Source organism: Phaethon aethereus (genome assembly GCF_964289735.1).
Source record: "Phaethon aethereus genome assembly, chromosome: 1".
NCBI classification, from domain to species: Eukaryota; Metazoa; Chordata; class Aves; order Phaethontiformes; family Phaethontidae; genus Phaethon; species Phaethon aethereus.
In genome coordinates this window covers 118,645,599-118,666,850 of record NC_138575.1, presented here as the reverse complement: position 1 = coordinate 118,666,850, position 21,252 = coordinate 118,645,599, and the positions used below count along the sequence as shown (strand labels likewise).

Below are 21,252 nucleotides of genomic sequence, written 5' to 3'. Positions count from 1 at the left end.
ATCCTCTGCTTCCTGGCACTGAAGCAGCTCAGCCTGGACGGGGGATCAGCCCAGCTCCAGACACCATTCACTCCCAAGTTGAAGGTAGCAGTCTGATCTTTGTCTTGGTTGTCCATCGTTGCCCTCGTGGTGTTCCTTCATCTACTCTTCCTCCTCCAGTTCTGTTGCACAGATGTCTTAGATGTCTATCCTCTGGAAACTGTAACGTTGGCTATTTCTTTCAAAGTGTTGTGTCAAAATGAAGTCAGATTTGTTTTCTAGCTCTGTCTGGTCAGATGTTACTTCTGGTCCTAAATTAGAGCCTTTCCCTGCTCTTTCTGTTGCGCTCTTCCCTCTGAGAGTGGGTGGCGGAGGGAGGCAGGGGCTGCAGAGCTGTCCCATGACGGTTTTTTTTCCATTTACTACGTTAACGGGAATTTTTCACCAGCTCAGAGAGGAGGCATGTGGCAGAGCATTTCCTTGGAGTGAGAGTTTGCTCTATATGCTGAAATAGCCTGAAAATGCAGAGTGGCCTTCCAGACTCTCCCACAAACCTGCTTGCCGTGTATCAGCAAAGGCTAGCTGGGCTCCTGAGTCAGCAGAACTGCCGTGGTGCTGTTAGCGGCTGGGTCCAGGTACCGGTTGGTGCAGCTCAGCAGCTTTCCCACGTCCTTTTTCTACGTTTTCTAGTCTGATGTCCTCCATTTTTCCCAGCGCTGTCACTGGTTGCGTCGCTGGGGCTGTGCAGATGGGAGCGGGCAGATGAAGGGCTGGGAGGGAGGAGCGGCGTGAAAATGCAACACAGCGTTGTGTTCTTGTTCCTCCTCACCCTGACTCTTCCGGCAGTCTCTGTTCTTTGCCCCAAAACATCTTTCAAGGAGGCCAGTAGGAAAGTAAAGAGGAGAGCGTGAGGCAATGCTACCCTGCTTGTGTCCAGTGAGTTTTGAAAAGTGCAGAATTAGACCAAAAGACAGCTCTTCAGCCACTGTGAGTTGGCCTTGCTCTACTAACCAGGCCCGCTGAGGATCTGCCCTTGTGCCTTGTCAGGGTGGTCTTCAGCATAAAAATAAATGATTAACTGTGTAATGAGTGAATATAAAGACAGATGGTAAAGTATACTTCTGTTGGTACTTGCATGCCTTTCTTTAAGAATACAGAAAAAGGCCCTGCGGTGATGAAATGCAGACGGGAGCGTGATGTTATCTTGCACCTATAAACCTTGCTCTGAGTCCACTGGTGGCCACTATCCAGAACTGCTGAGTTCAGACACACTGGCTTGCGCTAAGTAGAAATGGTGCTTTCAGTCTTCAGTAAACAGCATTTTTGCCGCAGGGCCCAAATCCTTCAAACATTTGCCTAGGTAATTGTCTGTTTTTGCCTTCTAGTGTCTCATCATCAGCTTATCTGTAAGTTCAGACTGGTTAAATGAGCATGTGAGGATGGGGGAAGAGCTGCTGGAGGACGGGGGAATAAACCATTTCATATTTAATTCACTGGCAGGAGAGGCTAATGTGAACGCAGCTAAGTGATCATTTTAGGATCACGTTGGGGAAAAAATGAGTAATACAGCACATTAATTTAAACAGATTAAAGAGCTGCACAAATAAATGAAGGGGTTTTTTGTTTTGTTTCTTTGGCAGTCCCAAAGTGTCAACAACTGCAAAACAAAAGCAGCAAATATAGAATTTCTGGTGGAATTTAAAGCAATTGTTTCAAAATTTTGCCAATTTCTTAAATTGTGAAAATGTAGATATAAAAAATATTTAAATTAGGGCAATTTCTGAAGGTTTTTTTTCCCTGACCAAGTCAACAATATATAACCTACAATAACCTTGTTTCTTGCCATTGCATTGGATTTTTACATTAAATGTAAATGCCTTTGTTTGGTCTTAATGTTACTTAAATAATTCTTTAATATTTGCTTACATACCGTGATTATGTTTAGCTTTGAGAGAGTTTCTTAAATGGGAGAAAGCTCCATCTGCTTATAATGATGACTTGTGATCTTACTCTCCATGCCACAGTTGTCCAAAACTGCTCAGTTCAGCACATTCAGCGGAGTTTAGTTGTGTTTAGCTAAGTTTCTAAAAAGTTTTTGATGTGTCAGGGTTTCGTAAGTTCCTAACTGCTAACAGAGAACAATAATTTTACATGATATTTCTGAGCAGACAGGCTAGTCACAGGGTGTCATTTGAAAAGAGGTTATAGCAAGCTAGACTTTTCAAGCCGTTCAGAAGTGTTCAGTATATTAAAGGTTAATTTTTAAGATGTTTGATACAGAAAGTGAAACAAAACTGTTATTTGTATAAAATATCACACATTTTTCAATTCCGAAAAGAAATCTTCCTCAGTCTGGCAACACAACAGCTGTTTGTTGGTTAATACTGGGAATTACTTTATTTCTTCCACACTGGGACATTTTGCAACGTTTGACATGTGTTGACACTTCTTTTCTATACTGGATTACAACTTTCCTTCAACACTGTTATTCCTTACTCCACCCATTCTGGTAGCACCTACCTGCACACAAACCAGAAATTATGATTGGGACGTAGGTACACAAAATTTGGGGCTGCAGCGCACGTTTCCAAGCAGCCTGGCTGTCCCGGGTCCCCTGCAGGAATTCCTCCAGGAGGAATTGCTCCAGGGAGGCCAGCGGGAGTTGGGGCATCAGCAGGCTCCCCCCGCGTCTCCTCCAGGAATCGCCGCCCTGACGGGTGGCACAAGCGCATCCTCCCTGTTAGGGGCAGACCCCTCCCCAGCCACCCTGACGGGGAGTGCGTGCCCAGGGCCTTGCTGGCTGAGCCCTGCACGTTCAAAGCCCCGCGCCTGCTTGTTCAGGGGACTCATTTCTGGCACCGTGCTTTGGAAGGACTGCCGAGGGGCTTCAGCCCTGCAAGAGCTTCTGTGTATGTTGATTTACTGAGCTTCTGCTTGGGATCTTCAGTAGCACTAAAGAGAGAAGCACTTTTAACTTCAAAGCTTGTGCCACCTGTATCTTTTGCCCTTCAGATTTAGGTCTAGCTTGCTCTGAAATCCACCAGTGTAACATTTAAATATGTCCAGCAGAGCGAACACACAAGCTGAGCTGGACCTAGTGCACGTCTTGAGTACTCCTGCTCCCACAACTGCGGAGAAGGGTTGAACAAGGAGATGAGTCTTTACCTTCCTTTTAATCCTTCTTCCTCTGGCTGCACTCCTCCAGCCTCTCTGATTCCGGGGCAAATCAGGGGAGACGTCCTGCTGTGACCTGCCGGTGCCATAGGTCGGGTGGAATTGGTGATGGCCGCAGCACGGCAGGATGCTGCATTCCTCGGCTACACAGCAAGTGCCAAGGGATTTTGTAAAGGAAGCAAAGCATTTCTTAAACAGTATTTTAAATGTATTTCTGGACTGAATGCCCCTGACAACCCAGTGAGTTGGGGCTTTCAGCACATACTTCTGGGCTTGACTCATTTTCCACTTCAGTTTTGCAGATCTCCTCAAAACCAGCTTGACAGTTTAGAGGAGAAGTTCATTTAATAGAGTTTTCAACAAATCCATTTTGGTTTAGTACTATAATAATGAGCACCAGTTTCTTAGTTACCCACTTTTAAAAAATAATCTGTGCATCGTTCTAAGTCAAACTGACTTTACAAATATATGTTCACATGAAGAAGACCTTACTTCACCTTGTAAACCAAAGCTGCACTCTGGAGAGAGGTTTCATACTGCGGGGCTCAGTATCACTTTTCTCAAGGTGACCTCAGTTGTTAAAGTATGAGGGTTGCATTTGATATGTCACTTACTTTCTCTAAGTCAATAAAATGAACCAGTGTGTGTCTTTAGATCATCAGAGATCTGCTTATTACCAGAAGTTGTTTGAATCCTGGTTTGTGTTGGAATTTAAAAGAATCCAAGCAGGTACCATTTGCCATCCTGAATAAGAGTTTGGAGGGTGATGCTCTGCTGTGTGTGCACAGTGCCCCTGGCTGAATTCTACTTTATTAGTTTATAGGCTTTCTTCTGAGCACTTGGGACGAGATCATGAAAGTGTAAATGGATGTTATCTTCAAAGACCTCTTTTATACTGACAAACTCCACCTTACCAACTTGTATTAATAATCTATTGCAATCCTAATTAGTTCACATCAAGGTCAGTGTTTTGTGGTGGATAAAATGACTGTAAGCTGTAAGAGAGTAAGTTTTTTCTTCATGTTGAAAAAGAGGAGGGAGCACTGAAAGTGTAAAAGATGAGACTGATGAGGACTTTTTTTTATCTGTAGGCTAAAGTACTTTAATATGGAGTAATTACTTCACATCATCAGGAGCAACCTGTAAGATACCTGAGGCCACACTGTAGACATTGCTTTATCACCATGTCTTCCAGTGGACTGCAGAGACTTCCCCATTCAACTCTGCTCCTTTTTTCATGGCACTGGTTTTCCAGTGGGAGTAATCCACCCAAGGAACTTTCAGCCTCATATTTAATTGTCTTGAAATGTAGACACAAAGCTAGGAAATGTTTCACTGTGACACAAACCCATGACTGCCTTTTTGAACATCCTAAGGCAGAGTCCAGCTAAGGCAATGGCGCTGGGGCTGGGTACCAGGGTATCAGTAATCCCGTACCAGGACCAGAGTCAGGATCAGCCCCCAGGCACGGAGGGTATCACCCTAGAGAGGAAGGTGCAGGTAATTCTATGTCTGCAAATAGTGACTCAATGTGACTTCCAGGTCCTTGCCCAGGAGATATGTCGCCACTTCCTTTTGTTTTGCTCCACTCCATGAAAAAAGAACTTTGGAGGTGTAACCAAGCTAGGATTCATTTCATCTAACTTTAGACATCTGTGTTTTGTGTGTCTCCTTCTGACACAGTCATCTGGTATCTTTGGGGCCGCGGAGAGAAACAGCTGTTCATCGGGTGTGATTCACCTGCTTGGCTTGGCTTAGATGTCTCCCTTAGGACGAAAGGACTTGCACCCCACAAGTGTCTGTTTTACCCTGTTGGCAATAAAGTCTAGAGTCTAGACAAGTAGCTCAGAGGTAGACACCTACACTGTAGATCTCTGAAGTAGGATGAATCCTCGCCCAAGAGCCAGGGCACCAGGAGACAGCATTACACTTTGTACACAATTAGCACCCTAGTTCTGAGTCTGTGTTTCCAGGGCATGATATACCTGCCCAAGGCAGGCTGAAAGCAGCTGCTCTCACCAGCAGCAAAGTAGCGAGATGGGCCAATTGACCTGCTTCTCAGCGAACGTTGTACCCCACCTGAGCCCTACGCTTCAGGTAGACTGTTTTCAAGATGTGAACTAACTAGGACAAAGCGGAAGCGTCTCCCCCAAGCTGTTTTTACAGGTGAACCTTCCCTGCTGGGGTGACATCAGGTAATTCGCATGTGCTCTGACTCAGCCAAGCGCTGAGCTCTGTGCCCGGAGTGCTCTGCTGAACCGGAGCTTTGCTTTCTGCGCGCATCTGTTCTCCGTCTGCTGAAATGAGGATTGCAAAAATACCCTTCCTCAGGAGGCAGCGTGAGGATCAAGAAATTAATTAGCTGGGAGGCATTCACATAGCTAGAGCGGTTCAGGGAAAGGCAAAGAGGAGAGCAGTAGCTGGGACCTAGAGCAGCAGAAGGCAGAAGCTTGGGAGAGGAGAGGTGGGACAGGCACAGGGGTGCTCTGCTGTCCAGCGGGGTCTGTCATACGGTCTGTGGCAGCAGGTCAGGGGAAGCTGCCACAGTCCCCATGCGATTCCCCTCCAGACTGAGAGACGTGTGATTTTTAGGTGTGGATTTACCAAGACGGATATAAATGAGCAGTAACTCCCCCAATATGTCCCATCCCCTACTCCCTGTGCAGGTCACCGCAGATCACACGCCCTCCCGGCAGCAGCGCAACAACCTGCTCTCTCCCTTGCCGCCTCTGAAGCTAGAGGAAAGCGCGGTGCCATGCAGCGAGTAGACAGGCGTATGCGCGCGTGCACATGTATATGCCCACGCGCCCGGCGTGGACGTGCTTATACCGGCGTCCTTCTGCCTGTGCCACGGGGCTCTCCGCATCGCGCAACCTCCCAGGCTGGGCATAGCGGGCCGAAGGGTGAGGTCTGCTCACCGCCGCCGTCCGCGTGGTATCTGTCCCCACTGCCCTCGCTGTTCCAGCCCGTGCTCTAGCAGTGTGCTCAGAGATAGGGGAGAAGACTGCAGCGGCATCGAGTCTGGCGGCGTGTCTCCTCCAGGGGAGCCAGAAGAGTGGAAGGTCAAGGTTGAATTCTTTTACTTCATTCTTTGCTGATGCGGGGAGGGAGGGAAGAGGAGGACGGGTGGTGGAATGGAGTCTCCCTCTTGAACAAATAACTGCAGCTCTGCAGGGTGACTCATACCTCCGAAGACAAAGAACAATGCATCCTTAATTTGCAAAACTCAGCTTTCCAACTTCTGCATGTCACTGGCACCCAGAGACTTTGCAGTTTGCCCATAAAGCCATCACGTTCTTCAAAGCAGCAGTGACGCCAGCCCAGAAGGAGTGTGCTTACTCAGGAGGAGAGGTGGTTTATACTTCATTTGAGCAGCTTATGTACTAACCTGCTAGGCAGCACATACGTTGATTGAGAAATCAGAGTTTTCACAGTTCGGTGTTTGGAGTTCTCTGCACTTCCTGATTCTGGCACTGAGTTAGCAATGAGACCTGAGCGGTTTTATAGGGGACAGCAGGTGCCATTACTAAAATGCTACTTGTTTCCTTATGGCACATTGTGCATATACCATTCTGCTAGGTATAAGCAGTCTAGGCAGCTCTTTCAGGCAGCTTTAAACTTGAAGGAACACACACCTCCTTCTGTCCCCACAATACACCCAGCTAGAACAGGTGCTTTCTCCTGCTGCCTTTGGTATCATCTCCAGGTATCTTACTATCATTGGAGCACTGACTTTCTTGACATGGACAAGAAGAGAGTGAAGGAAATTAAAACAAACCATTAGGATGCGCTCATTTGGTTTTCCCTCTTCGCTTCTAGAGAAAAGCTAGTAAAAAATCTTCACATAAGACTTCCAGTCTTTCACTTCATTCAGCACTGGAGGACTGATATCCTCAGAGGCTCTGGCAGATTTGCATCATTTTCGTCCTCAAGACCCTTTCTAGTGCAGCGCTGAAAAGAAATGAGCTAACACAGAAGATGAGTCGAAGGGAGATGATGCCCAGAAACTGAATGCAAAGTACTGAATGAACAGTAGAAATGGTGCTCTGCACCCCAGCACCTAAACACACCACTCTTTGTCTGTGGTTTTCCATGGTCATCTTTACTACACACTCGATCTTTCCCAGGGGCTGGTACCCTCCTGTATGTCCGTGCAGCACTTAGCATGCTTTGGGAAGTTCTGCATCAACTCTAGGCACTGCAGCTAGAACAGCCTCAGCAGCTGCTTTTTGAAAGGTTTCTGCTTGAGGCTGATATTTTTCTTCTTTATTCACAAGAGTGTGATGCCTCAGTGTGGAGAAAAACCTTAATTCTCATTTCCCACAGGAGTTTTTTTAGAGGCTAAAATGGTTCTAGAACTTCTCTAGCCTTTGCAATACTCCACAAAAGCACAGTAATATTGAAATAAAATGAAAGCAAACACTGAGGCAGGAGGTCACTGCCAAAGACCTCTCTTCCAGAGATCGCTGGGGATTTGGGTGATTCTCCCCCTGCACCAGCCCAACTTAAAAATTTCCAGACATGCAACATATCTGTCACTGTCGTTCTCAACCAGAATAAGTCCTGTCACCTGTTAGCAATCTAAAAGGGGCTTCTCAAGGCCGTGGAGAGGAGCAAATGCTCATCTCCTATAAATCTCCAGTAGAAATCAGAAGGCTTTGAAAAACTTTCCCTGGGGGCAAATCAGAGCTGGCCCCCACCTCTCTGAAAGCTGCAGGTCTCCCAGCTGTTGCTCTGGGAGGTGGCCCTGTGGTGTGACAGTGGTTTCCACAGCCTGGCACACGGAGGGAAACCACCCTGCGGGGTGAAGTAGCTGCTGGTGGAATTTTACAGTTTGCTCTGTAATTTTCCAGCTCCTCATATTCCAACGCTGAGAGGTATGAGAATACCAGCCTTGTGCGGCTGCTGCCACTGCCTCTGCCGCTGCCAGTGATGAACTTGTCCTTTGGAAAGTCCCCCTTATTTAAGCTACTGACTAATTCTTTCAGCTGCTGGGAGATGACACACCTTTTCATGGTGCTGCATTAGGCTGAGGATTTGCTGGGTCCCGAGTGAGGGAGGGAGACTGAGTCATTTCAGATGCCTTGCTTCAGAGGGAGACGAGGTCAGACTCGTGCAGGACCATTTCACCGTCCCTTGTGCTTCTCACACCTTCACCTGAAGCTGCTGGGCCCAGGGAGGAAGGAATGAGAGAAAGCACGCAGGAAGAAAGAGGCAGAGACAGGCATGTAAGAGATGTTGGCAAGAGATGGGGGGAAAGAGGAAGGAGTGAATTGAAGTTTTGAGGCAGGCGGCATCTTTCTCCTGAGGACCAGACTACACAGAGTATTTCTGTGCTCATAGTCCGTTTCCTCTATTAAGCAAGACACCTCTCTGAATGAACAAGTCTAATCAAGACCATTCCTGCCTTACACTCAAGGGAAGGGAAAGTCACACTATAAAAACTGTTTCCCTTTGGAAAGATTAGCAAATCAGACCAGGCTGGGGGGTGGGGACAGACACACAGATAAATCCCAGACTCAGAAAAGCCTTTCAAAGCAGTTAAGGATCCGACTCTCTCCTTGCCTGCCTCCGAGTTTGACACCAGTAAACTAATCCCAGCTTTCATTCACCCCACGTCTTCTGCCAGTTGCTGCCTTTAAAGTGCTTGCCAGGATGGTGGAGGAATTGCAAAGCTCGATGCTATGTGATTTTCGGGGTTTGTTGCGTATGACTGACAGAAATTTTTGCAACTTGAGAAAAAAATTCTGGCAACAGCAACGGCTATTTCGCAACTCACCTTCGTCTCGCTAAGCCAAGGATGGGGGGATTTTCGCCAGCACAGATAGTAGCTAATTAGCTGCTTGGTACTGGGGGTTGACTCTTGTATCTCCCCTGAGAGGAGGCACAGGCAGCTCATGTGCAAGTGCAGCCCAGCCGGAAGGGGAAGGTGCAAAGGCGGGCAGCCTGGCTGAGTCAAAGGCATACCTGCTCCCTCCCGGGCTGCTGCCGGCTCCGCCACCATCCTGCCTCGCTCCACGGCCTACTGACTCACATCCTGCTGCTCCTTTCTGAAGCTTCCAGGAACATGCTGTATCATACCAAGATTTGGCTACACAGCGCCTCTTGGCTAGGAGCAGGCAGCAATGTCTGACCTGCAATGACACAGGGAGAACTGTCTCTCTCTGCGCTCCAAGGGCATAAAACAGATTCAGAGGTACGCGGGATGCAGCCCGGCGCACGCCACGTGCATCCACATAAGCACTTTTCCTTTCAGCTTATAGGTACAATGGGACCCGTTATCTGATTTGAATTCGAAGCTTAAAACTTTGAAACATGGTTAAAACGAATTACCTTCTGATCAGAATATAAAATCTAGTGGCAGCTTTCTTTTAGGCAGCCTGATATGGATTGTGATATTTGTTATATAGAAATGATGAGGTGATAGACATTTTTGCTATCACCTCAAGCAACATCCTGAGCTGGTCCTATGAATCACTGCAGCCCCATTGCAACTTGCTGTTTTATACCTTCTGAGCGCCTGACACCATCAGTGTTTTCTTTTGGAGGGAGAGCGGGGTGTTGTTTTACATTTCAATGCTCGTTGCCCCCTCTGAAAAAGAATCACAAAGAAATAGCATCCCAGGACTTCACGTTTATTACGTCCCAGCAATTTCTACGTCCTGTATGTTCGGGATCAGTTTTACAGACAAAGGGATGTTCTGTGCGAGCTCAGGAGATACGCTGTGGTTTTGACTGAGGTCTTGACCCATTCGTCCTGTGCTCTGAGCGCGAAGGGAGTCCTTCCCTTTTTGTCCTTGACTATCAGTAACAACTTTGGAAGCCAAAATATGCCCTGTGTCACACTAGGACAATTCCAGGTGTTTGTTTGCCCTGCTTAAGCCATTCGGGTTCTGCTGAGCAAGGGTATCTTTGGGTCAGGGCGTATACACCTCTCCCGCGCACCCGTGCCCTCAGACACCCACCGGGCCCGGAGCTGCCCCCGAGGGAGACGCGAGCTCTGCGCAGCGCCTGTGCAGAGCGGGGCTGCAGTTAGCGCCGGCGGCGTCCCGGGCGGCACCGACCCGTAGGTTTCGCGAAGGTGGTGCCAAGGGCTGTGGCGGCTCCGGGGACGTTCACGCTCGAGCTGGTTATTTCACACCGGGCCCGGAAGGCCCGCTGGCCGCTGCCCGCCCCGCCGGCCTCGGGGCCGGGGGCTCCGGGCAGGGCTCCGGGCAGGGCTGCGGGGCGCTGCGGGGCCGGGCTCGGGACCGGGCTGCGGGGGGCTGCGGAGCCGGGCTGCGAGGCGGGGAGCAGGGCTGCGGAGCCGGTCGCCGCGGGGCTGCCGCCGGCACCGGCCGCCTTCTGCAAGGTCTCCGCTGCCACCTACCGATACCCCCGCTGCCCCGGCAGCGCCCGGCCGCGGGGGCGACCCCCGCCCCCCGCCGCCCTCGGGTGCGGCCTTTAATCTCCCGCGGCGAAAATGGCTGGTAAAACGCTAAATACTGGGGCCGGAGGGAGCACCATGAAAGGGGGAGCCCGGCTTTTTTCCTTCTTCCCCCCCCCCCCCCGACTGTCTAACCAAAGCTTGTTTCATCAAACTATTAAACGTTATGCAACATTTGTACAGCTTAATTACAACTTTTTAAAACGAGCCGAACGCAACTTTTTCGTGGCAATAAAACGTGACGAGGCATGAAAGCTGGTTCAATACTTTCAGCTTAATAGCTTGTTAGGCATGAGGCTAGAGGCCGAGAGCTCGTGACTACACAGCAAGGTGTGAATTATTGCACCATAATTCTCGCCCTGGAGTCTTTTATTGCAATTAATAACTGTTTTCATGTTTTAAATACATTTTCTCACACCATAAAAAGCAGAAATGGAAAGTACTTGCTAATGGGAGAAATACCGGGAGGATTGGGCACAGATCACCAAACTGGAGCAACTTCCTTGGTTTTGTGCTATTTTGATCTGCTTTTAAATGATTTTGGAATCCTGTTTGGCTTTAAAACTGCGCGGGCCCAAAGCCCTGTTATTTCCCTTTGTTGAAGTAGCTCTCCCTGCAAATCTCTTCACAGATATTCTGGGCTGGGAAGCAGCTCCCATTTATTTGCAGCATATTTTCACCAAATTCACTTTAGCCACACAAAGCTACACATTCAGCTCCCCATGCCAAACTACTAACTTCTGAGATGTCCACCTCTTTATTGTGAAAGCGGAAAAGAGATGGATTCGGAAAGAGCTTGTTGCCTTTTCGTGTAGCCTAGTCCTGTGGCAAATGTTGAACCTATTCCAGTTTAATTTCGGGTAACCTGAAAGCTGAAGAAAAGCAGATATCACACAAATAAAATGTTATTTGAGGCCTCTACTCCAGATCCTACTGAAGCTGCTGGAAATGCAGAACTTGCCTTTACTGGGAGCTGATTCTGCCCCCTGATACTGAAACGGTGCCATAAAAATGCTATTACAGGGATAGCTTTCTCCACTTGTTATTAAAAAACTGCAAAGGTGATGCCTGGGGTTAGTCAGCACAACCTGCTTTAATATGTGTATATACTATAATGCGCTGTATTAACATCACTGAATAGATTGCAACTTGTTAACCAGTCTGATGTCAAAAAGCCAATCTTTAAGAGCAAAAGCAGGGACTGGGAATACAGGTACCAAGAGGGAAAATTGATTGGTAGTTTGAACTTTCACTTAAGAAAGACTTAATGGGATGAGGAGATTAATAATGAGGGTCTCTTGGCCTGTCTGTCACCGTTTCAAGTACCCGAGAGGTCAGTAATAACAGCAAATGGATGAGGCAGGTCAGACACCTTGCTAGTCTCTTTCTGGATGTTACTAGACACGTACTTGGTCCATTATCTGGTTTCTAGTCAGGACAGCATAAAGCTAATTCGAGTAGCACTAAAAGAAAGAAACCATTTCAATTTAGTCTTGTCGGTGTTTAGTAAATCCATGACAAGGTCTTGCTGCTGCTTCTGCTGCTGCAGTGGCTGCTGCGGCTTTTTCTGCATCTTCTACTGTTGTTCACGTGTTTATTGTACTTGGGGCTCTTTTATGCACCAGGATCCCATGTGTGCTGGACAACGTACAGGGCAAAACCATGTCTCTTGTCCTGAAGATCCAGCAATGTAAGAAACAGGAGAAAAGTGGCAGACAGAGCTGCCCCAGCACGCAATGACAGTTTGTAACAGGAGAAAACGGACAGCATGTTCTCTCCTTCCAGCCTGAAAAACAAGGATGGGTGGCAGCACCCCCTTCACACACATCCAGATCACTCTGAAGACAGGCTTTTCCCCTCTTCTCTGCAGAGAGAGGTGACAGAGGGGCGTCAGCCTCGGCAGGGCGCAGCGAGGGCTTCCCAGGCAGGAGGAGAAGCCAAGGGAGTTTCCACCCCTAGGCTGGGATCCCTCCAGCGCACGTATCATGATTCTAGTCCTCAGCCACATTGCTGCACTGAAATCAATGGGACTGCGTGCTGAAATAAGGGAGTAATGATTTAATTAACCCCATTTTAGAACAGAAACACACAGTGTTGTACCATTACACCGCTTGCTCCGCCGATGCTTTGTGGTATTTATCCTAATGTCGCCTCTGGAGACCAAATTCCCTCATCTGTCTCCCTGTCATCTTTAATAAGCACTGACCATACATTAGCAATGAGATGATGTTGTAATTCAAAATAAGACAGGCTTTGTGCCTATGTCTTTTTGTTTGTTTCTACTAAAGTCCATTTAATCCAATTGGATGTTACTTTTAAAATAGCATGAGTCAACTGAATTTATTTTTAAGCAAGTCTGTCTGAAAAAAAAAATATTAAAAATATCTGAATTTGAATATGTTACTCAGCAGAAAAATCTTTACAAGACTTTAGTTTATTCGGCAAGTGACTTCACTAGCTATTTTTTAAAAGCTTGGAGTTTTCTGTAAATCTTCCCTTCTAAACAGATGAAACAAACAAAATGTAAAACTCATCTCCATAAAGCACAACAAAATAATAATTTCCAGATGGGCTTTCTGATGGAAGATCAAAGTCCTTCATCTCAGACTTGGGAAACTTCCCTTCCATGCTGATATCAGTTTTATCTCAATGCAGCTCATCCAACATTTGCGTTTTTCAAAAAGGCAATTAGCTAGATGAAGCTGCAGGAGAATGCTCTTAGACCTGAAGAAAATAGAAAAGATTTTACTAAAAATAGTAAAAAAAATTCTGGGTAGGTAAGGGGGGGGGTAGGAATCTTTCTCACTTTGATTTATACAAAAATTAGACATTTCTATAGACTCAAAAATGTCAGCTTCATATGCAAAGATGAAATTAGCAGAAAAGACTTGTTTTTGCATTGGTGCAACTGGTTTGGACAAACTCCCTGCCGTGCATCTCTGATTTCAAACATCAGCCGAGCTAGTCATCTGGCTAGAAAATAATGGGTTAGTGTTTTTCCGTAAACGTTTTATGCATCTGTGCATTTTGAGATTTTGCTTCCAAGAAGCCGCAGTTTCTACAGAAAGCCTGCCCTCGTCGGTTGTCTGCATTTTCAGCTTAGCAGTGTCACAGAATTTGTGTAATGCTTTCTGTTTCTGAAGTTCAGCGACTGCTAGTAGTTGCACCCATCACTCTGAATCGTATTTCTGTACTTCAGCATATACAAAATAGATGTACAAAATAAATACCTGTTCATTTCATTAAGCCCGGGATTTTCAAAAGATTGAGGAAGTCGAAATCCTCAGTCCTATTCATGGACTTAGGAGTCTGCCTTCTGGAGGACACTGGTTTCACTCTCCATCTCTGGCTCGTGCACAGAAACACTCACAGATCAGTATTTTTGTCTCGGTGGTGCTATGCAAGACTTGTCTTTTTGGCTAAAAGGGCTGCGAATATGCAGTCCGAAATACTAATGCATCTCAGCAATTAATAGTCTTTCACCTGGGAAAGCTTAATCTGCTTTTCCCTGGCCGGTTTTCCCTGCCCGCCATCAATGTGAAATATGAAAAAGCTTCACAAGTAAAAATCAACCGATCAAAACTCACAGATGCACAAGTAATATTTTAGAAAGCAATTCATCTGAAGGTCTCTTGACAAAGGGGATTATGGAACTGAAATGTAATTATCTTGGCATTTAAGTTTCTATTTCCACCATATGGTTTGGTTCACATATTCGATTGCAAAGTTTTATCATTCAAAACAGCCTATAGGTCTCTTTTTCATTGCAGACACAAGGCAAGTACAGCCGTCTCCGCCATGGTCCTACGACCAGTCCTACCAGTACCTGGGCTCCATCGCCACCCCCTCCGTGCACCCCGCCACGCCGATATCACCCGGCCGGGCTAGCGGCATGACCTCCCTCACCGCAGAGCTTTCAAGCCGGCTGTCAAGTAAGTACCTAAAAGTTAGTCCCCCCGCACCAGGCCTCACCAAAGCCTCGCGGCCGACTCCAACGCAAAGCGGTTGCAATGTCCAAGGGCGCTGCCGCAGCTTTTCTGCAGTCGCAGTGAAGCCTATGGCGGGCCCTCTGCAGCAAGCCTTCCCCGACGCTTTGCTGGGATTTGTGCAAAGAGTAAAGAAACATGGTTTGGGGCCCAACATCTCATTGTCAAAAAAGGAAACAAAAAAAAAAAAAAAGAGGAGAAAGCAGCACTTTGAAGATGTATGGAACTATAAAAATAGTTTGGAGTGCTGAAGAGCTGTCGTATCTGCCAAGAAGTGAATGCCACAGATATTTCAATTCTGTTTCCTTCCCTTGCTCTAAATTCAGACCAGAACGCAGCAGGTTATGGGTGGACACACTGGCTGCAGGATGGTGGGGTTTGACATTTTAAGTGTTGCACTGGATTGTCTTGTTACATCTCTGTCAAATTGTACTGCAGCGCTTTACAAGCCAACATAAAAATATAGCACGGAAGTGAAAGCTACCCCCCTGGTTTCCACCATGTTCAGCTGACCATCTGCTGACTCTAACCCACACATATTGAACCAATATGTGTCTGTTCAATGGCAGGAATTTTCTTAAAATGAATGAGCGCCATATAATTCAAATTTGCACACGGCTTTTTCAAAAATATCTTCTTTGGCGGCACATATTGCTCTCATTTGAATACTCAGGGCTGCTTCTAAGATCAGAGAGAATCACTTGAACGTGCTCCAGCCTGTCCTATTGTTGTCACATAGAGCCTGCTTTGAAAGAGTCACAGGAAAGACGACCACCAAAAGTAAATTATTTGTTAGGTCTGGGCGCTAATGACATCTTAGAGCTACCTGAAAACACGGGAAAACTTTCAGAAGAAAAAAAGAAAAAAGACATTTCTTGTTTTAAAAAAGCTTATAAAAATTCTCATTTTTCATTGACACGCTATTCTTTTAAAATGGAAATACTCCTTTTTACTTTCTCCCCTGTGTTTCCCTCCCTTTGCACTCCTTTCCACTGGAAAAATGCAGAAACAGAGAAAATGGAGGGTGAAAAAAAGATCTCCACAGCAACCAGAAAATTTAAAATCAAACAAATTATTTAATAATTTTTTTTACTTAGAAAAGTCATTTTTCCTGACATAATTGTTTTAAAGTAATATTTACCAGCTATTTTGATTTTCAAACCATATACAGGTTTGAAAAGCATGTGTATATATATGTATATATGTGTACACAAGCATGTGTACTTGTACCTATAGGTACATGAATCAGATTAAACGGAGATGTTAATGAAATTTTATCTTTACCAGTGTGCCACACTGAGGTGAAACCCTTTATCCTTCAACTTGCACACAAACTAAGCATTCGTCATTGAGAGGAAAATCTCTTCCAATCCCAGAGAAGGAGAAATACAGAGCATATGCACAATTCACCTTATTCGCACCGTAATGAAAGCCTGAGCACTGACCTCATCACCGCGCAGAGGTGTTGCGTCGTTGTTGCTATCCTCAGGAGTGCAGCTGAGGTCGCACTCAAATAAGTGAATGCACTCAATATTGAAACGCAATATTCTTTGCATTGCCGTAGCGCCCCAATGTCCTCATTGTGTACCAAGGCCCTTACTGTGCTGTGTGCAGCAGGAGCACCAAACGCTTCCGTGGTGGCTGCCCCCTAACAGAAGATGTCCACGTATGCATGGAGTAACTGCACACCGTGTTTCTTTGGTGGTGAGCATGGAGGTAGAGCACCAGCACTAGGGCCTGGGTGTGCTTTTTGTGCCCATGGTCAAAGTGATTTACCTTGGGGCTGGCACAGTTTCTCCATGATTTGTGAAGAAATCTGGAAGAGCTTAATTTGGTACATGGAGGCTCATCTCTACACATCTTAAGTGTTTTTTATGATGCTTCCGAAACGTTACTGCTATATTAAATGTCATTCAGTATTACCAGAAAAATCTTTCACAGTATTTTCTCTCCAGTCCCACTACTGCCACACACACTTGCCGTCTACCGAAGAAATTTCTCCTTGTCAGAACAAAGAGCAAATGTGAGGGGATTTTTAGGCCCTACCATCTAAAGACACGGTGCCTCAAAAGAAAAAGCAAGGATATGGCACATACTTGAAACACCTTGACATTAAGTTTCATTATTCTGCTTTTTGCCAAACTGGGCAGAAGAAACCCTCAGATGATAAGTGATGTGTCCAGGCAGTTTCAAGAAGCTCAGTTTCTTTCTCAGGAATGAGGTGTGGAAGTATTGTTTAAAATTTGGCAGATTGTCAGATGCCATCTTCAACCTTAGCTACTCTGAAGCTCCTGCCATTCCATAGCATAGTATAATCTTGCCATGCTAACTCTGAAGGTGAGGGATCTAGGGGAATGAGATCTGTTCAGGGATCCCATTAATCTTCCAGAAAAAAATGGAAGGCAAACTCAAAAAGGAAGCATATAGCGTGCGTCAGAGCTTTTCTAAGAAATTTATAGAAATTCATCAAAGTGTGCTGGCTGTGTCATTGACAAGCTTTCAGAACTTGGCGCTGGAGTGTGTCTGCTCTAGCTTTAAATCCGGTCGGAGCCAAGAGCTTTGTTTTCTCTCTGTTTCTTCTCATGAGCATTTCCTTCAGCACATGGCTCCTCTTCTGCAGACTCCACGCCTTGTCTGACAGAAGAAGTTGTCTTCTGGAAAGATTTTTTCTTAATTATTATAGTTGTTATTTTAATCATGCATAGCTGCCAACTCTAGGGACTGACACCTTCCATTAACCTGAGTCATGATGAAGATCCTTCCTAAAGAGGCCATTATCAGCTCTGCTTGTTTAATCCCGGCACACGAGGGGAAGGAGACGGTGGGACCGGGCATACTTCCACTGATGTCAGACAAAGCGGAGCAGAATTTGACTGTCCTATAAAACATTTCACTTAGCAGGATGAGAAAGGCTTCTAGCACACATGAAAGGAAGAAAAAAGGCCAAGCCCCAAATATATCATCTGCTTTAAAAAGGCAGTACTATTGTTGTCCTTTTTAACATAGTCATTAGAGCCAAGATTTTCCAAAGTTAGTAACAATTATGTAGACATTATATGAGGACGCAGATACAAAGACCTTAAGTGACCCTGATTTATCTTGACTTTCGTAGTGTTGAGAGTCAACGGGGAACTGTGCTCCTAAGTGCCAAGAGCTGGGCTGAGCCTGTGTGCGTAAACCCCACCTGTGCATATTCGTGTACCCGAAGGACGATCTCTCCACCCCACAGAGCTTCCCATTTGAATTGGCAAATAAAACTGGGTGCAAGGAGAGACTATGCAGAATGGGGGTGACTATGCAATTTATATTTAGGTCCCGTTGGTGTCCCTGGTGAGTCAAGTGACGCTGGGTAAGGAGCTTGAGATCTGTGTCCCTCTTCCCTCCCACCCATTGAGGATGAGGACATTCTGGAAGTGTAAATAATTGCATGTGGTGTAAGGTCTCTAAAAGCAAACACATACATGTACAAAACAGGGCGAGAGCCTGGCACTCCTCTTTAATTGCTGCTTTACTGAAATTAATCCAAAACATCCAGATCTACAAGCATTACAACTACTGCATTAAAAAGCAGGTGAGGGATAGCTCCGTTCTGGCCACTTTGGTTAACCATAGACCAGAGTTTGGATGTTGGTTATTGCCTTGAACAGGTGAACCTCCGTTCTGCCAGCTCAACAGTTCTCTGTCTCCCTTCCCCACCACCCAGGTGCTTCTGACTTGACTGCATTCAGTGATCCCCGGGTGGGAATTGACCGCTCCTTCTCTGCGCTTCCCTCCATCTCCGATCCTCGGATGCACTACCCGGGAGCGTTCACCTACACGCCAACGCCCGTCAGTTCAGGGATAGGAATTGGTATGTCTGCCATGTCCACAGCCACGAGATACCACACTTACCTCCCACCTCCCTACCCTGGCTCGTCACAGGCCCAGGGCAGCCCCTTCCAGACCAGCTCGCCCTCCTACCACCTCTACTATGGAACCTCCGCTGGCTCCTATCAGTTCTCCATGATCTCGGGGGGAGACCGGTCCCCCCCACGCATCCACCCGCCCTGCACCAACGCCTCCACGGGATCGACGCTCCTCAACCCCAACCTCCCCAACCAAAGCGATGTGGTCGAGGCAGAGGGGAGCCACAGCAACTCCCCCACTAACATGGCGACCACAGCGAGGCTAGAGGAAGCAGTGTGGCGACCATACTGAATAAATTTTAAGTGGTTATGGGCCAGGACTAACGTGCTTTCCATTTCCCAGTGCCCGTAGGTATCCCATAAACACCTCTCTTGCTTATGGGCCCTGCCATGTTCATACATCACTTTGAGAAGGAAACCCTCCAGAAGCCAGCACTCCCAGGAGCGGTGGCCCGTATTAGCCAGCCCCTGGCGAAGCGATGTCGCTCCAGCAAAGCGTCCCTCGCGGGAGGCTGAGCTTCTGGAAAGGAGGACGCCCGAGTTGGTGGTCCGGAGGTAGCAGGGGTGGGTAGAAAAGTACCCAGCCTGTTTCCAGGCCTGTGGCTTTCTAACATGCCTGGGCTTGAAGGTCTCCACAGCCCTAAAGAGAGTTTCGGTTCACTTCTGTTTTCAAGACTTAAAACCTGAAAAAAAATCCTAGTGAGTTTACTGCATCTTATGGACGTATTAACTGTAAGGAAGTATAGGAAGATTCCCAGAGGGAAACTGTGAACGCTTCTGTTTTAGCAATGCTGTGAATGAGAGGTTTTATATGTTGAACTTCGCTCTTTCTTTTTTTTTTTTAAACCATGTTGTATATTCCAAAGAATATGGAAATTTTTTATTGCTGGGGTTTTTTTGTTTTGTTTTGGGTTTGTTGTTTTTGGTTGGGTTTTTTTTTTAGGATGCAGCTCATCCTGCTTTGCATCTAATTTGTTTTATTTTTCTTGGCACCTTATAAATTGCAAAAAAGAAGATTTTACTCTTTTTTTGGTTTTAATCATGCTTGCTTCTTTCTTGCTTTGTCAACTGAAAGAATCAGCCCCTTTTCCAATGAGTTAATTTAACTTTTTTCTCTTGGACTTTTTTTTTTTTAATACAACGGCTACAGCCTTGGGTCATTTTCAACTACTGTACTACTTTGATGAGTTCATTGATATTTATGCTTGATATTTAGACTTTTCTTATTTGTTGATACTATTATTATTTAAATATGCCTATATTAGAAAAGATCAGCAATTGCCTTTTTTGGTAGCAGCCACAGTCAAATTTATCACATTGAAAAAGTCTGGAATAACGATGGGTAAAATGACCTCCTAATTACCTAGAAATATTGTTTACAATTATCTTACTCTCATTTTACTCAGCTAACTGGTCTCAGATCCTCAAAGGCATTTAAGTGCCAAACTCCCACTGAAATTATTTAGACACCAATATCCCTGCAAATTTCTGTGCCTTCCCACCCAGTGGAGTCATCTCTCCCTACTCCTTCCTCACTCTTCGTCACCAGTGGTGACCCTCAGGATCAGTAATTAGGGTGTACATATTTTATGAGGCAGACTCAATATTCCCTAACTAAATACAACCCCATATGGCCCCCATTCTGCTCACGAGCTTGCATGGGCTTCCTAACAGTGCCGGTGGAGGCCTCTTAGTCTTTCAAAAGTGAAAGCCAACACTCAGTTAGCATGGCAAGGGTGAAGTCCTGGCTCCAGTGGAATCGGTGTGAGATTTGCTCCTGGCTCAGAGGAGCCAAGATTTCTGTTCAGTACAAAAGCCACGTTCCAGTGCGCTGGAAAATAGATCAGTTTGTGCATCACAAAATAACTCAGACTGAACAGGGTTGTCAAGCTCATCTGGAAAGCAGGCTAGCAAAGAAGGGGCCTTAACGGTTCCTCCATCAGCATCTTCTGAGGGAAGAGGAAGAGTATTTAAAATTGGTGCACAAAATATTCTGTTCTGTAGCAAATATGCAAGGCTTATATAACAGCATGTTAATACAGAGTCGTCATCATTGCCCATCGTCACAGCATAAACATATCAGATGTCACTGTAAAGTTTATGGCACTATTTTATTTGAGGGTTTGGTCTGAATGCAGTTGTTGTACTACTCACTAATTACAAACTGCTAATGTTGACACGTGTGCGTTCCAAATTAGCTGATTATTATTTAATGTACCTCTTAAATGAGTGAAACAATTGCAGGTCAACTCAGAGAGTATTTGAAAGCAGGACTTCAGATCAGTGTTTGATGTTTAAAAAAAAATAAAAGGATTCAAATTAAAAAGATCCTTGGCTGCAGGCAGCAAAACAGCTGGACTTATTTAAAACCATTTGTTTTTCAAGTTTTCTTTTTTTTTATATGATTTTACTTCTTTGTTTAAGTAGGATGCAGTAGCACTTTGGTATTGAAAAGTTACAAATTGAAGAATTTACATTGTCAATAAGGTCATTGTTGTGCAGAAAATAAGGAGTGTTTCAAGAGATCTCAGCAAACATTCAAAATGGTTTTGTTAAAACACACACATGGCCTTGTGCTTTTCATTTAGCATGATATTCTTTATCATTTTCTAGAGTTTGCTCTGAGCAAAAAAGGCAGAAAACATCAAAATTATATCAGAACTGTTAAAGATATATTTTGGAAGCATGGAGACTTTGCTGAATACGAAAATACAGAGACCCTGCCTGTTGTGATATTTACTTAGTTGGAATCTCACCTCTTCAGTAGCCTAAAAAAAAGTCC

At 45.7% G+C, this 21,252-nt stretch overlaps 1 protein-coding gene across 2 annotated transcripts in view; it reads left to right on the top strand.

The window, feature by feature from the left end:
• Positions 1-20,038, top strand: part of RUNX1 (RUNX family transcription factor 1) — a gene marked incomplete at its 5' end in the record, with an annotated part of 171,073 nt that extends 151,035 nt beyond the window's left edge. For both annotated transcript variants that reach the window (XM_082004458.1, XM_082004457.1), the window contains 2 exons: positions 14,350-14,511; positions 18,269-20,038. In XM_082004458.1, coding sequence (XP_081860584.1) covers positions 14,350-14,511; positions 18,269-18,762 — 656 coding nt within the window. In that variant the 3' untranslated portion in view covers positions 18,763-20,038. The remainder of the gene's footprint in view (positions 1-14,349; positions 14,512-18,268) is intronic.
• Positions 20,039-21,252: the final 1,214 nt, after the last annotated feature.